A 21,919-nucleotide genomic window follows, 5' to 3' on the forward strand; every position below is an offset into this window, starting at 1 on the left:
TGAGATGTTTATGCCTTTCGAAGAACTGAGGAAAAATGTTTTAAAACGAGAAAGTTATGCTCGATCAAAGTTTGGTGTACAAGCTGAAAATTCTGGACTTAGCAGCTTTTTGGAGCCACTGCATTGTATGCATACGCATACATTCCATACGCGGACATGCGCTTCTGTTTGGCGTATTTGCGTGCGCGGAAAGGGAACTGTGTACGCGAAATGGGCCAAAAAGCACGCTCACGCGTATGCGTGACCTGGGGTTTTTGCGTACCTGAATTCTCTCATATGCGGCCAGTCATTTCTGTTTGGTGCGCATGCGTACGCAGGAAGGGCAATGCGTACGCGTGATCCACGCATACGCATGCCCCTATTTTTAGCAAATATGAGTTTTGTGTTTTTAAAACCAAATTTCAAACCTCTAAGCCTCCATTTTCATCCTTTTAGTCCTAAATCTTTATAGTATGCCTAGTAATGAGAAGAAGATAGAAAATGTGGTAACTTGTGGATGAAGTAAAGGGAGAATTAATGATGAAACATGATTAATGATGATTGTATGAGTTGTTGAGGATGATGGTGGAAGTGCTGTATATGCCATGAGTCGAAGGGCTGTATTTGTTAATGAATTATGGCTGGTTATGGATTATGATGTGAGCCGGATGGCTGTGATAAATATTGATTTTTGGCTGACTATGTATATGTATATGATTGTTGTTTGATAATGTGATTTGATGCACTTCCAACTATCTGAGATACGAGTTTTCCTGGGTGAAAGCAGTGGCTAGCCACCACGTGTTCCAGGTTGAGACTCGATACTCTGCTGACCCTATGTCGTAAGTGTGGCCAGACACTGTGAAAATTCCAGATGAGCTCACCCCCGTGGATAAACACTAGTGTGGGTGTTATATGATTATGATTATGATTGTGAATTACTCGAGTTGGGGATGCACGATAGAAGGACAGTCCAATGGCTAGCTACCAGGACTTGTTGGATTGGCTTTATAACCGACAGATGAGACTCATCAGCCACTAGGACAGGCATGCATCATATGCATCTATATGATTGTTTGGTGTGTTTTGTTTGGAATTCCCTAATTGACTGCATAACTACTTGCTACTTGTTTATCTGCTGTAAATGCTTTCTACCTGTGATTTTCTTGTATGTAATAATTGTGTTTGTAACAACTGTTTCTGATGGTGGTTGGGAGGTTCGAAGGAGTTGGATTGGGGAGTTTTAGATAGATCGAAGATCCTTAGTTAGTTGCCTATTTCATTCTTACAGTTTAGTTATGTTTATAAGCTTTAATTATATGTTGGAAGTTCTAGAATTGCCTTCGGCTTTCTCAAGACATTATATGTTAGATATGTGGGCACTGTTACCATGCTGAGAACCTCCGATTCTCACCCCATGCGAATTTTGTGGTTTTCAAATACAGGACGTGAGGCTCCTCACTAAGGCATGCTAGAAGCTTCTGATTCAGCGAAGATCCTTATCTCTCGAGCTTTATTTTGGTTAATATGTATTTAGATAGATTGATACTTATTATCTCCACTATTTATATATATACTATGTTAACTCCTCTTAGAGGTTATTTTGGAGAAACAAGTTCTGTAACTCATTTCGGGTTGTCTTTTGGGTTCTCATATATATATATATATATATATATATATGTATGTATGTATGTATGTATGTATGTATGTATGTATGTATGTATGTATGTATGTATGTATGTATGTATGTATGTATGTATGTATGTATGTATGTATGTATACTTATATGCTCGGGCCAGTTACCTTCACGAACCGAGTCTTGAGCTTTGTTATCTGTATTTTGGCACTCTTATGTATATGTACCCTTGTCAGCTTATCTACATGTTTCACTTACGTTATGCTTTCGAGAGTGTTGAACTTTTCAATTTAACGAGTTTTGCTTCAGCCTTTTCTTCAAAGACTCCTAGTTAAAAATCTTTTTCACTATTATTATATATATAATTTTACTTTTAGAGGTCGTAATACCTTGCCACCTCTGTCTTATGACTTAAGCATAAGGCTCTGTGTGGTAGGGTGTTACGATGATGGTTCTGTTAGTTTAGAAATCTCTTAAGTTAGATTACCCAACTTATGGTTTATTATATTTCTTTAAGCTTGAATATCTTGTAATCGATGTGAAGTTCTAGGATTGTCTTTGGCATCCCGGAACTTTATATCTTATCTATTGGGTACTGTTACCACACGGGTGAATGCTTCGCACTTTTGTATCTCTGTTTTCTGCGTGTTTGAGCTTTGTTCCTTCATCGGACTTCTAGTGTATTATATTCTTGACTATATACTATGATATTGAGCTTTAGAACTGCCGTGTCACTTTGTTATCCTTTGCTTTGCGGCTAGAGATAAGGCTTAGGATGATATGGTGTTACATCATTCAACTTGAAAAATATAAGAACCATGCAATTATTAAAAGCTAACAAAAGAGTAATTAAAGAAATTAATCAACAACTAGAAACCTATTAAAAGAAAAATACTAACTAAGAACAATAACTAAAACTACTAGCAAAAACCAATAAAACAAGCAAAAACAAGCTATTCACAATATTTACATATTAATAATAACCAACAAAATGACACACATTTGCAAAAGTCTCCGACAACGGCGCTAAATATTTGATGTGGGTTAGATGTCGGTTTAGAATTTTCCCAAATTAAAAGCTCGAATTTGTTATGAGTATAGTTCCAAATCGGCAAACAACCCAAATCAAAGTTTGATAAGATTGTCACAAATCAAAACAAATAACCGGAAGCATTAATCATGGGTCATTCTTCCTTGGACTTGCAATTGAATGCACATCATTGGTTATGAAATCAGAAATTTTCAAACACAATTGCTGAAATTAAAGAAACTAGAAATTTAAGGCGTAAATAACTATTAAATTGCAAGAAACTAGGGTTAAGAAGCAAGTAGATAACTGACGAACAGATTCCTTGCTAGTAAAGAAATTCACAAAATAAACTCTCGTTGTAAGTATAGTTTCTAAACCAACAGAGAATCCTTTCGTACAAAAACTTATTTGTCACTAAAGCAAACCCAATAAAAATGTAAATCGAAGTATTTGAACCTCGGGTCGTCTCTCAAGGAATTGCAGGGAGGTGAAGTTATTATTGGTTATGGAAGATTATCTTTTTGGGGTTTTGAATAATGAACAAGAAAAGTAAATTGCAAGAATTAAAGTAATAACTAATAAAGCTCTTAGCAAGGTATGAGAACTGGAAATCCTATCCTAGTTATCCTTATCAATTGTGATGAGAATTGTTTATTACTCCCACTTAGTTAACCCATACTAAATAAAGGAAAGTCAAGTGGACTAATCAATCTGATTTCTCAAGTCCTAGTCGACTCCTATAGAAAGACTAGCTTTAGAGGTATCCAAAACAACCAACAAATTCCAATTGTCAATCAACAAAGGAGTTTGATAACTCAAGTGTCACCAATTACTCAACCAAAGTCAAAAGGAGAGAAATCTAAATTAAATTGAAAGCATCAATAACATAAATTGAAGAAAGCAATTATAAATCTGAAATACCTCAAATTGCATTAAATAAAGAAATCAATTCTAACATGGAGTTCATAAACCAAATTGGGAAAATAAACAAACTAAAGTAATAGAATAAATAAAAGTAGAAGAGAAACATAAATTAAAGGAACATTGAACCTGGAATGGAGAAGAAGTAAACCTAACCTAAGAGAAATCCTAAATCCTAAAACCTAAGAGAGAGGAGAGAGCCCCTCTCTCTAGAAACTACATCTAAAACCTAATTGTGAATAATAATTGAATGTTGTGTTGATGAATGAATTGATTCTCCCACTTTGTAGTCTCTAATCTGTATTTTTTGGGCCAAAAGCTGGGTCAAAAATAGCCCAGAAATTGCCCCCAGCAATTTCTGATACGTCCAGCACGCGGCAAAGTCACGCGTACGCGTCGTCCACGCATACGTGTGGATTGAATTTTCTCCAGGTCACGCGTGCGCGTCGCCTAACAGCATGGAAACTATGGCAAATTATATATCGTTTCGAAGCCTCGGATGTTAGCTTTCCAACACAACTAGAAGCGCCTCATTTGGACCTCTGTAGCTCAAGTTATAGTCGATTTAGTACGAAGAGGTCAGGTTGGACAGCTTTAGCAATTCCTTCAATTTCTTGTATTCCTTCCACTTTTGCATACTTCCTTCCCATCCTCTAAGCCATTCCTACCTTATAAATTCTGAAATCACTTAACATACATATCAAAGCATCGAATGGTAATAAGAGAGGATTAAAATTAGCAATTTAAAGGCCCAGGAAACATGTTTTCAATCATAGCACAAGATTAGGAAGGAAAATATAAAACCATGTAATTAGTATGAATAAGTGTGCAAAGACTTGATAAAAGCCACTCAATTGAGCACAAGATAAACCATAAAATAGTGGTTTATCAATAACTAACTAAGCAAGCATGAATAAAGAGCAATAATTAAACTAACAATTATACCAAAAGATAATTAAATTAAGTTAGAAAAGATTGAAGAATTTAACTAGTGCAGAAGTGAAATTCAAATGTTAAAAGAGGTTTTGGTTAGGGATTAAGAGTTAAGGTTCCTATCCTTGTCATAAATCACAACTATATAAAGTATTTTATCAAATACTTAGTAAGCATGAAAGTAAAGCATGGTAAATTGCAAAAACTAATAAAAACTATAACTAAATAATGCAAACAATTAATACTAACAACTCAAACAACCATATAGAAAACTCAAAACATCAAATTTATTAATAAAAAATCAAGAATTCACAAGTTCATAAACTAACAAAATAACTTCAACTATAAAAAAAAAAAAATCTAAATAAAGTATAATGTAAAGGACAAGAAAATTAAAAGCAACTTACAATTAAAACAAGCTAGAATATAAAACTAAGGCATAAACTAATTAAAACCTAGGAAAACCTAGAAAGAAGTTAGAGTTTCTCCCTCTAGAAAAACTATGAACAAAACCTAAACCAAAAAATGCAAAAATGTGATTATGAGAGAATGTGTGTGTGTTACTCCCCTTTCATGCTCCAATAGTGTAGCTTCATACATGACTAGATTGAGTCCAAGTTGGGCTCAAAATTGCGAGCCATGTACTCTTTTAAGTGAGACACGTGTTGCCACTGATGTGTATGCACGAGAGGTGCGTACGCGCAAATCTGGAATGATGCGGACGCACGACCCATCCGTATGCATGACTTTGGAGAATTCACAATCTTCAATTTTTCATGAATCCTCCACTTTTACATGCTTTTCCTTCATCCTTCCAGGCCATTCTTGCCTTCTAAACCTCTAATCACTCAAACAAACATATCAAGGTATCGAATGGGAGAAAAGTGAATTAAATTTGACAATTTCAAGCATAAAAATCATGTTTTTAATAATTAGGCTCAATTAAGAGAAGATTCACAAAGGCATGCAATTTCCATGAATAAGTGCAAGTTAAATTGATAAATTTCATTCAATTCAAGTCAAAATTTATCATTAAATATGGATTTATCACGAGCCAAGCCCGCTAGCATATCGTTAGGCCAGACAGGGCAGGCATGAGTTTCAGGATCATTGGAATAGGCAGGGCGGAGCAGGCTAGCCTATCTAGAGGTGGGCTTTTGGTAGAGCAGGGAGAACTAGCCCGTTTACCACCTGTATCTGTGTAATTTGTTGCTATCATTACTAGTTTATATACGGATATTGTTGGTTCTTTTATTCTTTCAAAGGGGAATGGTATTTTTTATTCGAGTAAAGTTCCAAAGTGGTTTCTGAGATTAGCGTTGTACACTAAAATCGTCTTTGAGATTCAAATTACACGAATTACGTCCCTAAGATTAACAAATTTAGTTCCTGAAATTGAATGTCATGCACTAAATTAGTCCCTTCACCAATTTTCTCATCTTTTTTTTTTATAAATTTAAAATTCTCAATTTCTTTAAATGCACTAATTTCAATTGTATTTTTCACATATTATTTTAATTCAAGTATTTTTATAATTTTTTTTTAAATTTTAGTTATAATTATACAAATTTTTTACAATAATTTAATACGATAAAATTTTTTCCTATATAATTAGGTTATTTAATAAAAAGAATTATGTGCATGCGTGTGTGTATGTTTTTAGACAAAAAATACATATTTTAATCAATTATATAATTTTTTTATTAGAATAACATAGTTATATATTGCAAAATTTATCAGTATTACGTTATTGTAGAAAAAAGTATATGATTAAAACTAAAATATTAAAAATATTTATAAAAGTACTTGTATTTAAATATGTAAAGAAATAGAATTAAAATTAGTACATTTAAAGATATTAAGAATTTTTAATTTATAAAAAAATGAACAAAATATAGATGCAGAAAATAATTTGGTGTACGATATTTAATTTTAATGACCAAAATTTTAGAGATTAAAATGAGTCATTTAATGGCTAGTCTAAAGTCAGAGACTAATTTGGTGTACCTACAATGACGACATGAAAATAACACGTGGGTGAATAAGTATTGTGACACGTAGACAAATAATATTGTACATGTCGTATTATCGTCCACACTAGCATGTCACGTGTCACTAACTACTCTCATCGCATACCATGGCACTTATCCAAAGCACGATGAGACACTTTATTTATGGTCTATGTCATCAAACTATATCAGTATGTTGTTAACAGAAACTTGGTTAAAGACTAACGTAATATCTTTTTGTCAATTTCAAAGACATAATTGGTTAATGACGATTTTAATGCACGATATCCAATTTTAAAAATCACTTTGAGATTTTAATCTTTGTTATTCACATCGGGTAAAACATTTATTAAAAAAAATGTTAGAACTCTTCCCATTATTTTTAAATTTTTTTCTTAATTATTTTTAAAAAGATTGTCTATGCCTCGTTGTTGAAAGGGCTTTAATATCTTTTATCATGTGATATTATCATCTCGATATATCACGTATTATTAGCTGTTTTATTAGTATTTTATTATACATGGTCAAATTATATTTTAACACATAGTATTGATTATGTATGTCATCATGTTATATCATTACATCGTTAAAAAAAAAAAAAACTAGTATAAATTATGAATATAAATTTTGAAAATTAAATTAAATAAATTAAAATTTTAAAAATTAACATCTAAATATAATTTTAGAAAGGATCCCGCTAGGGAGACAATGGACTATTTGTACAATGTGTACAATGGATTATTGAGTTACAAAATGAACATCTTCTATACTATCTAGAATAACTATCCGAATACTAGCGATAATAAACATCTTCCCAAAAGCTTAAAGTGATTTTGAGATTCACCAAGACTCGAACTCTTGATCTTTCGGATCTAGCGCTCTAATACCATGCATGATACTACTCATCCCAAAAGCTTCAACTAATAGAAAAATGTAACACTAATGATTATATCTCTAATACTCTCTAATCTTCCATTGTACACATTGTATAAATATTCCATTGGCTCCCCATACTTTTCCTTTTTATCTAGGTGTGAAAAATTCCTTGCATTATTAAACTTACGCCTCTCATTTTCCAGCAGTCTGCCACTAGCTCAAACTTTTAAAAAAAAAAGTAAATAAAAAACTAACTAAAAAAATTTAAAAAAAAAAAAAAACGATAGACAAAATTACCACGAAGACACACGGCTCACGCAGAGAGAGTTAAAAAAAGTTTTCAAATATACCCGCGAAATTTCAAACGCAGAGAGAGGGGGCACAAGACGGAAAAAGCTTCCGAAACCAACAATGTCATCGTCGTTCCCCAGCTCCCATGAACGATCGGTTGCATCTGCTCTTCTTCTGCTTCAAACCACTTCTCCGACTCTTTCCTTCTCCACTCCAAAGTAACCGTCACAAGCTCACTGTTGATCTTCATCATCCGTCGACGTTTTCATCTTCGCTCTGTTTTTTTGCTCTGCAGGTCAAGCTCTGATTCCAAATATTCGGTTCCAGAAGGAAGCAGAAGCAGAAGCAAGAGCTTTAGAGATCGCTCGGTTTCGTGTGCTTCCGATAGGATTTTAGCTTCGGCTTCTTCGGTCACAAACGACAATGGCGTTTCCTCCGGAGAAGAGGAAGAGGAGAAGCCGATCAAACCGCGTTGCGTTTCCTTCCTCTCAGCCACCGCTCGTTACCATCAGATGAAGTTTAAGGTTGATTTACGTGTTATTCTCGTCAATTTTCTCTTTCAGATTTTGCTCTGTTTCGTTTTCTGTTCGGATCCGTTTTCCTTTTGGAATCAAGTTGCAGAACAAACAGTTCTGATCAATTGCTTTCGTTTTCCTCGATTGATTCCTGTTTTAGAATTCCGTTTCGTTTTGTTTTTGGTGAATCAAGAAGCGAAAGAAGTGCAGGTCAATTGCTTTCGTTTTACTTTGTTTGATGAACTTTTGGTTCAGTTCAAGTTTATGCGAAACCGATGAGGAAATTTAAGAATGCATGAAAGGCTTTGAGGAAAATTTGATCTCGGTTCTCTTTGATTGGATTTCTTCAGTGTTCATTTTAAAAATCAGTGAAGTTCGATGTGAACGGAGCAAGGAAGAAACCTTTGAATTTTCAGATATTTATCTTTACGTGTTTGATTTTGATATAGCAACAATTTCTAATTTGGCTGAACTGAGGAATTCTTGAATCCTGAATTGTAAAAGATTGTGAGGAAGATCCGATCGAAGGTCATTTGGACAGCATCATGCTCCGGCCACCGGAAACCAAAAGCCATTACGGCTTCGGAAGTATCCTCCGGTTCTCTCTCTGGTGACGCCTCGTCGAGTTTGTCCAGCAGCTCGAGCGCACGAAGCTTGCGCTACGCTAACAGAGTCAGAAGCAAAAGTGTGAGGGTCGCTGCGATTAGACACGAGGAGGAGCCGCCGCCGCCGCAGCAGCAGCAGCTGAAGCGCGAGAAGAACGCCCGGGGTTCGCCGCACCTTCGCCGGCGAGGGGAAGCAATATTGAAGCTTCTCACTGTCGGCGGTTGCTCGGAATTGAGGATCCGTCAGATGCTCGGTGACAGCCCTGACACAAGCAAAGCTCTTCGAATGTGATCTCTCTCTCTCTCTCTCTCTCTCTCTCTCTCTCTCTCTCTCTCTCTCTCTCTCTCTCTCTCTCTCTCTCTCTCATGCATCATAGAACTGGTGGAGAGCAGCAAGTACCAGTATATTACAATAATATAATTACACTACTAATAATCAATACCTAATTGATTTTGATGCTAATAATGAACAACTATTGAAATTTACTATATTGAAACTTTTTCTATATATATATATTTCCTTAACTAATAGTAAATGATAATTGTCAACATGGCCGATTTGCATGTAACTATCTTTCATGAATTAACAGTTCCTATTATTTTATTAGATGAATGTGTACAATTAATCTCCCATCATATATTTAGTGATAATGTGATTTGTTTTATATGTTAAATTTAGGTGTTCTATGATTATTTAACAAATCCCCTCCCCACCCCACCATACCTGATGTCAGGCAAGAGGCAACTATATTGTTTACTTTTCTCCTAGAGGGAAATTTGGGTTATTTTAAAGTGAAAGAACATTCTATAGGGTAGAATTACACATTTGTTGTTATGAAAATAAATGAAGAAAATATGTTAATTATTTCACATTTATAATGTATAATTTGTGGTTTCCGAATAATTTTTTCATAACAGATAAAATTATGCATATTTAATTATGAATTTTGTTTTCAAAAGTACACCACAGATCTTAAGTAGAACACATCCATGAAACAGGTTGCAATTTATCAACACACGTTTTGTGCTGACTTGTGGTAGTGACTGTTGCAACGGAAACACAAACACCCCTCTCAATAGCTTACCATTTGAAAATAATGTGTTGCATTTGGCATGAACTATCACTACTGTATTAAGGGTAAAAATACGGGGTTATTTGGTCACCTTTAATTGAGTTTCCTTTATGCATCTTGTAATCTTAAGCTGTGTTACTGTGTCTAAGATAGCATAGAATTATGTGCAGGTTGCTAAGGCTGGAAGCCGTGAAGAGATCAGGCTCGGGAGGGCGCCATGATCCCTATGTTTACACGGTAAACAAATCCATAATAACTAATTTTGTGATAAATTCATATCTATGATAAATCACGCAAAAATGTTCTCAGAAATTTAAATATTAATAAATATGTACTTTTAAAAGATCATAACAACAAAAAATGTTCTCAAAGGATTTGAGAGCGTGTTGAAATAATTAAATTTTAGATATATATTTTTAAAAACGTTTAGAAATTACATTTTGAAGTAGTTTTTTCTGTAAATATAATTAGAAAAATTAGAATTCTTTGTTAATAAAATTTAATAATTTTAATTCAAATAATTCTTTTATTTTGCAATTTTTTGAATGGTTAAATTTAAAAAAAAATGAAAAAAGATGTATAAAAAATTAAAAATCGAGTTTCACTTTGAATTTTTGTATGTACGTCTTAAATAATTATTCAAATATTTTTAAAATATTTGAATCTAATGCACAAAAATTGTTTCTCAAATACAAAAGTTATTTATTACTAATGAAAATAATCTTTTTATTATTTTTGCAACACTTTTTTTTTTTTTTTTGACATTTTATCATTTTAATCTTTCGAACCTAATTTTGTCACTTTTTAAATTTTACCTAATCTTTGAAAGGCATTTTTAGTAGTGTATCCTTACTTACTATATCATTTGTTCACATGATTAATTAAACTGGTTTGTTTTTAAGTGACCTAAGCCTTACCTCCTATGTTTTTTTCTTTTACTAAACCTTACGTCTTATGCATTTTCTATTTACTTTCTTTCACCAAGATTTAAATGCTAGATGTTCATTAGATTAAGTCATGGATAATTCTCGAAATAAACGACTTTAATCTTTTTATTTTTCGTTTTTATCTGGAATAAAACAAATATTTTTGTTGCAGATAACTGGGTGAAGTTAACATAAAAAGTTAAGCTACTTGCAATGGTAGCGGATTAGATATATATGCATTCACTCCCGGCTAAAGATTGTGTATAGTTATTTCATATATTCGGCTAAATTCAGGTATATATATCCCTACATATAAAGTTAGGGAAATTTTGTTGTAGGCAACTTATATATAGTCATGGTAAGTGGTGCATTAGAGGTGTCCAGATGTAAAGTACAACTCAAAAGCTACGCTATGAGTACATCTTAGTTCAACACTTAAACGTGTGCCCTAGTATATATATTGTTATATACAAATGTATAAGAAAATTCAACCGAAGATTATTGTATCGGGAATAAATAGTTTTTTCATGTATAAGAACGTTCCGAGTTAGAATTGTGGTTTCAGTTAACTTTAATATCTTACTCGCTTATAACAGTACCCAACTTTTAGTGACACAATTTCTATTTATTAAAAGGACAAGAAAAGAAAGGGGTATTGGATGTCAGGAAAACGCACATAAAGAAAAGCAAAATGATCAAATGACTAATATTTACGTGAGACTGCAATTTATTCGTGTAGCATACCTGACAACTATTGAGTGTGCGATATGCCCACAACTAAAGAAATATTATTTGCAAGTCTTGTATAACTAGAACATATACCTATTTTTTTGGCACCGAAAGTCCGAAAGTACATCCATTGACCATTGTATCAGCGAGGTCATAACATTATATAAAGTCTGGCGAGATCATCAAAACTCAACAAAATTTTAATAAATAAATAAGGAGTCTGAGACAGCAATATACATCTATTTGTTTAGTATTGCAAATTCACTAAGCAGTCACCGTATATTATGATATTCCTTACTGCTGTGTAGTCGCGTTTCAAAAAACGTAAAATCAAAATAAAATGTTGCATGCAAACAAAATTGAAATTCAGTGCGACTTTGTCCCTTGAAATCAAACTTTGAACAATTGCTATATAAGGAATACAGCTTCTAGCATGTTCCTATATTATTCCGCCGTGACGGGAGAACATGCGCGGCATTATATTGAAAGGCTGTGTGCCTTCCTTGTTACCTTAGCAGCAGCATCATCAATTAGTTGCGCAGTTCTAAGTGGCGAAAACTGAAAGAGCTTCTGCAAATTACTGCCTAAGAGATGAAGTCTACCTTGTTTTCTTCTGAAGCTTTGGATTCTTGCACATTCGAATACTTTGGGGAGTAACCTCTACTAGTTCATCTTCTTGTATGTACTCGATGCAGTCATCAAGACTATAATCCAAGGGGGTATCAAGAATCACTGCATAAGGAAGTAAGGTAAGATATATTGAAGTTGTTGACCATTGCTACTCCTACACAGTTTTCATGTACAAATAATAATTAAGACGGATTATATTGACTTTCGTTGAGCATATAAGATACTACCTTCTGGCACCTTTTCATTTGTCATGCATGTTATGTTTTATAAGGTAAGTGAATGTCATGTTTGGGAAACAAGGTAGATCAGTATTATGTTTTCCAATATAAACGGATAATTGAATGTAACAACATCTAAACCTCAGGAGTGTTGAGAGTAATATCACCTCACCTTATGGAAAGTCGATGTAATTTTCCCTTCTAATAATAATAATAATAATAATAATAATAACAGATTTACAAAAGATAAAACTATAATTCAGGCTTATAAAATGTTTTTAACCCATGATTCATAATTAATCATACTCACAGCAGCCTATTCAACAGCTTTTGTATAAATACCATAACTGCACTTGTGTATTAAGAAGCTATAATGCCTTAACTTACAGACTAATAATTTGCAGGAAGATTTTAATTTTCAGCCAATGATTTGAAAAAGCTACAAATGAAAGAATCTCATCCCTAAAATTAATTAATTAATAGCTAAATAAAACACTTTACATAACTGGTTTGAGAATTTGTTGTTCCCATATTCGTATTAAAATTCGTGGTCTTGCTTATGGAGGTATAAAATAGCAGGCAAGCAAAAAAAGAACTACAAGAATGAATCATTTGAAGTAATAAAGTTGCCAGAAGACAGCTTTAAGGGATAAGAAAAATTCAACAAAAAACCTTATATGAATTGGACAAAATAAATTTGCGTACAAGATACTATGTAATTGCACTGAAGGTGCTTCTCACCTGTTTGTTCCTTGTTGGAACGTATGTTTGTTGCAGCCTTTTTCTTGCAAACATTCAATGACAAGTCCCCAGGTCGCTGATGGATGCCAACAATTTGACCTTTATAAACATCCACTCCAGGACCAATAAACATCTGTCCCCTTTCCTGTGAACTAGCGATTGCATAAGAAGAACTTGTTCCATCCTCAAAAGCAACCTGTAATTCAAATCATTGTATCATTAATGAAGAAGCAAACATTGAGCATTCTAGAGTATTAATGCTACCAAAATAGGAACAGAAAATATGATTAAAAAAAATCAAGTGTTTAAATGCTAATGCTAATGCTGCATCTGCATTAATACAAGCATCATGCTTATAGGTTTATAGTGGAAACAGCAATGCACGCATTACCAGTGAGCCTTGATCCCGGGTACTCATGTCACCAGCCCAGGGTCCATAGCTATCAAAGATAGTATTGAGAATAGCTGTCCCTCGGGAAGCAGTTAAAATTGCATTCCGTAATCCAAGGAGGCCACGAGTTGGGATCTTGTATTTGAGTAATGTAGTTCCCTCCGATCTAGCAGAGAAACAAAATCACCAAATGAAGTGAAATATCATTATCAAGGATAAAAATCGTCTAAGAGAGCATTCATGATATATATATAACAAGAATGGATTAATTTTTGACAAAAATAAAGCAGATGGGCTACAAAATCCATGAGAATCCAGCATACACAGATACCATAATGTAGACCAGTAACATGGGGCCAAGATTTTTTCAGAATTTAGGACATGGTTGGTCAAGATACCACATAACATCAAGAGAAATTCAATGTATCATATTCGGAGCCTCAAAACATAAAACTGGCATCATAAGATATTAAAAAATAGATAATAATAACTAGGAAATTCCATGTTTGAAAAGTGAAAAGTTAATTATTAGTCAATGGAGTCTTTGAAGATACAATAGAAGACTACACTTCTCCAGATGCATGTGAATCTTTCAACAAATATTATTATTTTGATAGAAAACAAAAGTAAATAAGAAAATAAGAGAATACAAAGACAGGAGGTTAAGATGTACCCCCATAAGAAAAGTAAATAAAAAAGAACTGCAGAGAACCAGCACAAAAGAATAACAATAGCATCCTAGTTCCCACGCAAATCGGAAACAGAAACTCTCATGAAACTATCATTGGCTGAACACAAAATAGAAGCCAATATCGTTATTATTTACCAAAATATCTTTTGTCCGTCATAATAATCCTATGGAAGATATTATGTATGGCTTTTGCTTAAATAAAAACAATTCATCCACAAGATAACAAGATATGACTTCCAATCTTCTATCAAGGAAAAAATATGTTGCATAATTATAAAACTTTTGGACGTAAACTATATCACATCAAAATAAAAGCAAAGAAAGCAATCTACATACCCAACTCCTTGCATATCAAACATCTGCCCTCGTCTCTTCCCAAGGAGTTCAACAACAGCTCCCATATGTTCTTCAGGTACCTCAACAGTTGCAATCTTCAACCACAACACTTGTTACTTAACATTTATAACAAATCAGTGAAGGAAGCACCCAAAAAAATAGGTACCTCCTAATTATTATCTTTCAAACAGCACAGAACCATGAATATCAGTTCCAATATTTAGAAGAAACAGAAACAGAACACTGTCCCACTATTTGATGTAATATTTATAACATCTATAGGGAAAATTGAGAAGAAACTTCTTACTTGTATAGCATATGCTTAATTTACGTTTAATCAATAATGTTCATTTTCCAAGTTATACATAAATTAATTACAAGCTAATTTTTTTGAAGGAAAAAATTTTCAGGATCAATGCATTCGAAATGCATGCAGCATAGTAATATTAGTTTCATCCCTGAACTAATAAAACAAAGCAACTACTAGTGCAAAAAAGCAAGTCCCCCTCCCCCTTCTCTTTCCAAATATAATGGTAGTTTTCTAGGAAGTAACTTGATTCCATCTGTCAAACATGATTGTTTAAAGTCATGTTATGTGCACTACCATCATCTCCCTTTTGCTTTTAAGATTTTGAATTTTTTTACTCGAATGGAAACAAAAGATAGAAAGTTACCTCATATGGTTCAAGCAATTTGTCGTTAACTTTCTTGTTGATAACTTTAGGAGGGCCAACCATGAATTCATATCCTTCTCTTCGCCTGCAGATATAATGTTATTTGAAGAAATCGACACATAATTATAAGAGAAAACGAATACTCATACATACATATTTTCAATCAGTATGGTGATATGCAAAGTTCCACGCCCACTGACAATGAATGTATCTGCTGTTTCACCATCTTCAACTTTCATGGCGAGATTTCGCTCAAGTTCACGATAAAGCCTGTCCCTTAAGTTCCTACTGGTAACATACTTTCCCTGAACAATGTTAAGAATTAATTTAGCCAGTCTGTTACCTTATGATATAGAACTTACAATGTTAGCAACAAAGCTATGCCTAACAACTATGATTGTGCCTAACAGATAGCATCAGACATCAGGATAGAAAAGACAAATAATTATCTTCCTTAATGGTCACAAACTATCAATCATAGACATACCTCGCGGCCAACAAAAGGGGAAGTGTTTATGGAGAAAGCCATTTTCACAGTTGGTTCCTCCACCTTTATGGAAGGTAGTGGCTTTCCAGATACTTTACAAGCAATTGTCTCTCCAATCTGAGAAAAGAATGAAATGGTTAGTAAGATTAATGCAATACAAATTACAAAATCACAATTTTGATTCAAATCCAACAATCATTACCTGAATATCACCAATTCCGCATACTGCACATATATCACCAGCCTCCACACTTTCTGCAGGGACCCTACTGAATTTATCATACACGTAAAGCTCACTAACTCTTCCATATCTACATGAATCTTCTGATGTGCATACCTGGAAAAAAATAAAAAATAAAATAAAATAAAATAAAAAGAAGCTATAAGTGCTAGCCGGACCACATCCCCCTATTTCCTACGTTGGATGTCCAAAAGAACTTGAGATTAAGGCATGAATAACCTTTTCTCCACCCGTCCCAAGAAATAAAAAATAACTCACACACAAGAAAGTTACCTAGAAAAAGTGATTGAGTAAAAATTTACTTGTTACCAAATTATTTAAACTTAATTTTATGCATAAATATTCATCACTTAGTATAATAATTACCAAAGATAACGCTAGTACACAAATCGAACAATAAAAATACAGGAAAAAGAATTCTCACCTTGACATCCATGCCTTTTTCCAAAACTCCAGCTTGCAAGCGCCCAATTGCTATACGCCCTTTGTGTTCATCATACTCAATATTTGTGACCTAGTTGAAAGTATAAGCATATGTTAAGGCTACAGATTACACTAGAATATAAATCACATGCACATACATTTGGCCGCTATCATCTTTAGGACAAGATTCATATACTATATTGAAAATTTTTATGATCTGTTTATGAGATTGCTAATCAGACCCTGTAAACTTTCCACAGCTGACGAAAATGGAATGGAAGATTTCATCTAATTTGTTTATTTCTACTTACCCTAAGGTGGTAAATTAGTAGAAAATCAAATGCTAAATTGCTAATTATAAAAGAAAAAAAAATTAAAAAAGAACTATATATATATATATATATATATAGGTCTACAAGGAATATAAAAAACTCACAAGCATTTGAAGAGCGCCATCTTTATCAATCCTTGGTCCTGGGATGCATCTGATGATGGACTCAAACAATGGCCCAAGGTCTTCTGCCAGATTCTCAGGAGACAACCCTGCTTGTCCTTTTATACCACTTGCATATATTACTTGAAAGTCGCACTGAACGAAGAAAAGAAAACAAAGATGAGATGATTACAGAGATTTTATTTCATAACACTTTCAAAGTAGAAATGGCATGTTTGAATTTGCTCACAGACAGCATTAAATTTTACAACTTACCCTCCACACATCATCATGAATAACTAACCACATTTTAATTCTGGCTAGTGATCCAAGTTCCAACAGAGTTTACAACCATACAAGTAATTACAAGTACTTTATGTTATTTCACTTGCGTACCTGCTCATCTGTTGCATTTAATTCAATGAAGAGTTCAAAAGTTGAATTGACAACAAAATCTGGGCGAGCAGATGGCCTGTCTATCTTATTAACAACCACGACAACTGAATGACCAAACTCTAATGCTTTCTTTAAGACAAATCTTGTCTGTGGCATTGGTCCTTCAACAGAATCTACCTGCAATTACAAGAGCAGCTTGGTAAATCCTATATATTACAAAAAAAAAGACATTTCAGGGAAGAAAACATGGAATTTTACGAGACAAGGTAACACATTTTCTAGTAGATAAAAAGCAAGATTATCTCTCTTGTAAACAACAGATCCACCGAAGAATAAGAATATTGCAGTCTGAGTAGTGGAGTAGAAAAGTCGAAAGAAGGATAATTCAAACCAATATTCATGGTCACATGTGCAAAAACAAGTGGGAAAAGCATAGTACCACTAGAAGGATTCCTTCCACCATGTTCAGGATACGCTCTACTTCACCTCCAAAATCAGAGTGACCGGGAGTATCTATTATATTAATCTTTGTGTCATGATAGGAGACGGATGTATTTTTACTCAATATTGTGATTCCTCTCTCACGCTCCAAATCATTTGAGTCCATTATCCTTTCCTGCACAAATTGATTATCACGAAACACCTGCACAAAGGCCCAAAAAAACCACACATTACATTAACAACTATCATCTGTCCTCAGTTCCTCACTCTTTTCTAGATAAAGAAGAGAAAAAAGAGAGGGCGGAGGGGGGGGGGGGTGGAGGAGATAGGATGAAAGATCAACTGAAACTGAATTTTCAATAAAAACAGTAGTTAAACCATTCAATAGATTTTATGTTTATAGGCACTTATTTCATATGTTGAAGTGGTTCATATCATTCAATACAAGAACCAAAAGAGAAACAAAGGCAACTTCCAAAACAATGAAAGAACAACAATGCAGTTGAATATCCTGATAGTACCTTTGTCTGTTTCAACATGGCATCAACTAGAGTTGTTTTTCCATGATCAACATGAGCAACAATTGCTATGTTCCTTACATCCCCTCTTCTCTTCAATTGCCTCTTCTCTGAAGCTGAAGGGAAACAAGGAATCAGAAAACACATACCATCTATTGAAAAATAAATTACCAAAAATCACCAACCCCCCCCCCCCTCTTTCTCCTTTTTCTCCCCAAAAAAAAATCCGGGAAGAAGATGAAGCTCTGTTGTTATTGCAAACATACAACAAACTGTATATACAAAACAATAAAAATATACACCCCGAAGAGAAATAAAAGATAGGTGAAGTGGATCACCAGTTCAAAAACATTAATTCGGACAATATTTTGCAAAAACACCGATATGATTCATGATAGCAACACTATGCTGTTATTTGATCCATGTAACCAATGTCACCTAACTAGATAAGCCTTAATTTTTTTGTCAAAAAAAAAAAAAGATAAGCCTTAATTTAAATACTTGTCATTAAATTTGATTTTGGCATGCAACTTTTGCATAGGAACCCGATAATATTATCAGGTAGTTAAACTTATGGTTTCATTTAAGAGCATTGTCAATATATAGTCATACACTACGATGCCAGCAGCTAAAGTTGGCTTTCTCATCCACTACTTGAATGATCATGTAGGTGGAAAACTTTGTGCGTACAAGTGCATTTAAATGAAACTCAAAACATAGGTGTCTATTGATAAGGAACTAGAAAGTCAGGTATCATGTGATATGCCTAAACAAATTTCAATAATGTACCCATATCAAACTTACAGCTTTTTCCTCTCTCCATTTCTCTTAACAAAATGGATTCAGCTTATAAAAAAGTTTTACCCTTTATATCCAACATGTTTTATCATTTGAGAACTAACTATCTTTGACAGTCACTACGGTGTCCAAATGTTGTGTAATGCTCATCTAACAATAAATTTAAGAGTTATTTAGATAATAGTTTACTCAGTCGTCCAATCAAATTGTACTTTTCGATGATCATTCATACGCACATTCAATATAAAAAATAGTTATTTTTACTAATAATTTTTCACTAATAGCGCATCAAAATTAAATTTTAATTTTAATTGGATAACATTGTAAAATTTAAGTATATCAAAATTGAATAAGAAAAATGTTTCCAACTCAAACGATAAACGGTCCGGGGATACTTCATTACTTCTAATTCTTTGATAAACGACAATGAAAGTACACAAAACGCAAGCAAGAAAACAAATAAATAAAGATAAGAGAAGGAAGAGTGACCAGTTAGGGGTTCAGCGGCTTCAGAAACAGAGCATTTGACGGTCCTGCAAGAAGCGGCGTTTCTAGAAACAAGTCTGAGGCGAGGATTGGTGGACGCAGAAGAAGAAGAAGAAGATAAGGGAAGACCAAGAAGCTGGTTAGAGGCGAATAGAGAAGAAGAGAAAGAAGATGTCTTTGGAAGTGTAGAAGTGAAAAAACAGTTATGAGCAGTTGTTGTTAGTGAAATCTTCTCCATGGCAGCCACACTCCCTCACTGGCTCACTCTCTTCGTTGAAGACTTGAAGTCCACTCGCGGAGAAAGGAACGACAGAGAGAAGAGTGGGGAAGTGATGAGATGAGTGTGTGTGTGTGGGGGGCTGTGAATTGGTTTTGAAGTATGAGCAGGTCCGAAAAGAGAAGAGAATATTGGTGGCGGAGGAGAGGATACCGATAGTGTGGGAAATAGCCAATTGGATTTCAACTTCATTGCATGCCTCCCAAGGGCCAAGGCCTACCTTTCTCCACATCATCCAACATGCCTACCCAACATCAGCTAATGGCTAATACTAATCAATTTCTTCCCTAATGAATTGAAGTACCAACCCCATCAGATAATTAATAGAGACTTCAGCTAATTCTTATTTAAATTGTATGTTATTATTAAAAAAAATGTAAATATTTTTTTAGTAATTGAATGTTTTATTTTATAAATATTAGATATTTTTTTTATTTGTTAGAATTTGTGAGTTAGAATTTTTTTTCAAGAGATTGTAAATTTTTTTTTGTAATTAAATGTTTTTTTTATAAAAAGAAACATACACATTATAAATTTCAATACATTTCTTATTAAAGAAAAAAATGAAGAACAGTGGTAGAGGACACGACGCGATGAAAGACAATAACGTGAGGACAGGGCACGACGTGATACAGGATGGCGACGAGAGGGAGGATGTGTCTGCTGCGGTGCAATGGAGGAGTGCAATGCGAGGGTGGGGGCACAGTGTGATGGGCGACAACGATGTGATAGGAAACAGGAGGCAAATAAAGGAGTGTGACATGATGGCGGAGCGCAGTACGATAGGCGACACTAACGTGATAGGGGGCGGGAGGCAAACGTCAACAGCGGCAGATGTCAACAACGCGATGGACGGAAGGAAAAATGAAAGAGAGAGGATGAGAACGTGTATAGTGAGTGATTTATGGTTTAGGATTGTACGAGGTGGATATAGAAAGAGTACAAAACTTAAATTTTTAAATTTTAAAATAAGATTTATGAGAGAGTTAGTTAACTTAGCTTATATGAGAGTTGACTCCTATACTTTTTCTTAAAACATTAAACATATAGATTAAGATTAGCTAAAGCGCTATTGATATGTGTGCCCTAGCACACAAGGCTATTAATAAAAAACAAGTTTATATATAAAAAAAGTAAACCTTAAAATAGTAATTCAAAAATTTATATAGTCCACAAAAATAATCTTAAAGGATATTTTTTTTTGGTGACTAATCTTAAAGGATATAAACCATAAATAAACACAACCTTTAAAAGATTTTAAAATGTGATAAAATTAAAAAAAAATCATATTTTTATAAGTGACAAATGAATTATCATAAAAATATTTTATAAATTCGATTTCAAGATTTCTATTTCAATTTTTTAAAAAAAAATTGGATCATTCAAAAAAGAAAACAATTAAAAAAATGACTTGACCTAAAATGACCAAATTTTAAAGATAAAAGAGTCTTAATTTTCTAATAATGCTCATAAAAAATCATAAAAATCAAAACCCTAAAAAATTTTTTAGAATATATATTTATTATTATTTTATTTTTGTCACATTTTTTTAAGGACTTATATGTCGTTCATATTTTTAAGTATAATTTTGTTAGCAATATAAACTTTCGAGTACCATTTTAATAGTTTTATCAAATTTAAACTTAATATATTAGGTATTTATTTAAAAATATTAAAAGAGATAATATTTTGGAGGTAAGCCTCAAAGTGGTCCTTGAAGTTACCCTCGAACCTCATAGTGATCCCTGAACTTAAAAATTTGTCATAATCGTCCCTGAAGTTGCACTCCAGTAGTCAGAGTCGTCCTTCCGGCCAATTTCTTCCAGCTGGCGCAACTGGAAAGCTGACCTGGAGTCGTTGGTGACACGCTGGCAGCACAGAAACGACGCCATATTTGGGGTGGCGCCAAAATGAGGTAAAACGACGTCGTTTTATGCTAAAAACTCCCTCCCTCACTCAACGTTACACTAACGTATCGTCTTCCACTCTCAAAACACAAACACGACATAAAGCAGAGGTCTCTTTTTCTCCGCTACCCTCATCACTGGCGTCAGTACGATTGCAGTTACCGGAGCGTATTTCAGTGGAGAACCTAAGCTCCAGAGGATCGCCTTCATCATCTACATCAGACAGAGAGTTGTGAAGGCTGGTTTCTCTGAAATAGGTACGTAAAAAAAGATATAAATATGTGGTAAAGCTCTATTTTTTTGAAATT

At 33.8% G+C, this 21,919-nt stretch overlaps 2 protein-coding genes across 3 annotated transcripts; one reads left to right on the plus strand and one right to left on the minus strand.

The window, feature by feature from the left end:
• Positions 1-7,772: 7,772 nt before the first annotated feature.
• On the plus strand, positions 7,773-10,978 carry LOC110269244 (uncharacterized). Its single transcript, XM_088504729.1, has 5 exons — positions 7,773-7,893; positions 7,971-8,199; positions 8,695-9,083; positions 10,039-10,105; positions 10,967-10,978. Exons 1-5 carry the CDS (start codon positions 7,796-7,798, stop codon positions 10,976-10,978), a joined length of 795 nt encoding a protein of 264 aa, XP_088360855.1. The 5' UTR covers positions 7,773-7,795.
• Positions 10,979-11,702: 724 nt separating this feature from the next.
• On the minus strand, positions 11,703-20,001 carry SVR3 (elongation factor family protein). Of its 2 annotated transcripts, XM_088503467.1 has the most exons (15): positions 19,431-20,001; positions 18,147-18,259; positions 17,624-17,827; positions 17,185-17,361; positions 16,792-16,944; positions 16,357-16,446; positions 15,894-16,028; positions 15,692-15,808; positions 15,358-15,509; positions 15,205-15,289; positions 14,531-14,625; positions 13,504-13,669; positions 13,113-13,308; positions 12,126-12,255; positions 11,703-12,033 (listed from the first exon to the last, which is right to left on the minus strand). In XM_088503467.1, the coding sequence occupies exons 1-15, from the start codon at positions 19,663-19,665 to the stop codon at positions 12,030-12,032; spliced, it is 2,052 nt and encodes a 683-aa protein (XP_088359593.1). In that variant the 5' UTR covers positions 19,666-20,001; the 3' UTR covers positions 11,703-12,029. The 2 variants fall into 2 exon arrangements, with proteins under 2 accessions (XP_088359593.1, XP_016183574.1); XM_016328088.3 differs by having other exon boundaries at positions 11,889-12,255; positions 19,431-19,957.
• Between the last annotated feature and the right edge of the window lie 1,918 nt (positions 20,002-21,919).

Source organism: Arachis ipaensis, chromosome B2, assembly GCF_059453495.1.
Source record: "Arachis ipaensis isolate K30076 ecotype BB chromosome B2, ASM5945349v1, whole genome shotgun sequence".
Classification (NCBI taxonomy): Eukaryota; Viridiplantae; Streptophyta; class Magnoliopsida; order Fabales; family Fabaceae; genus Arachis; species Arachis ipaensis.

Coding starts and splice junctions, on each gene's coding strand:
- LOC110269244 (XM_088504729.1), top strand. CDS start 7,796: ATGTCATCGTCGTTCCCCAGCTCCCATGAACGATCGGTTGCATCTGCT. Junction 8,200..8,694: donor ACCATCAGATGAAGTTTAAG/GTTGATTTACGT, acceptor GAATTGTAAAAG/ATTGTGAGGAAGATCCGATC. Junction 9,084..10,038: donor ACAAGCAAAGCTCTTCGAAT/GTGATCTCTCTC, acceptor AATTATGTGCAG/GTTGCTAAGGCTGGAAGCCG.
- SVR3 (XM_088503467.1), bottom strand. CDS start 19,665: ATGGAGAAGATTTCACTAACAACAACTGCTCATAACTGTTTTTTCACT. Junction 16,945..17,184: donor TAAATGCAACAGATGAGCAG/GTACGCAAGTGA, acceptor TTCTTCGTTCAG/TGCGACTTTCAAGTAATATA. Junction 15,809..15,893: donor GCGGAATTGGTGATATTCAG/GTAATGATTGTT, acceptor TTCTTTTCTCAG/ATTGGAGAGACAATTGCTTG.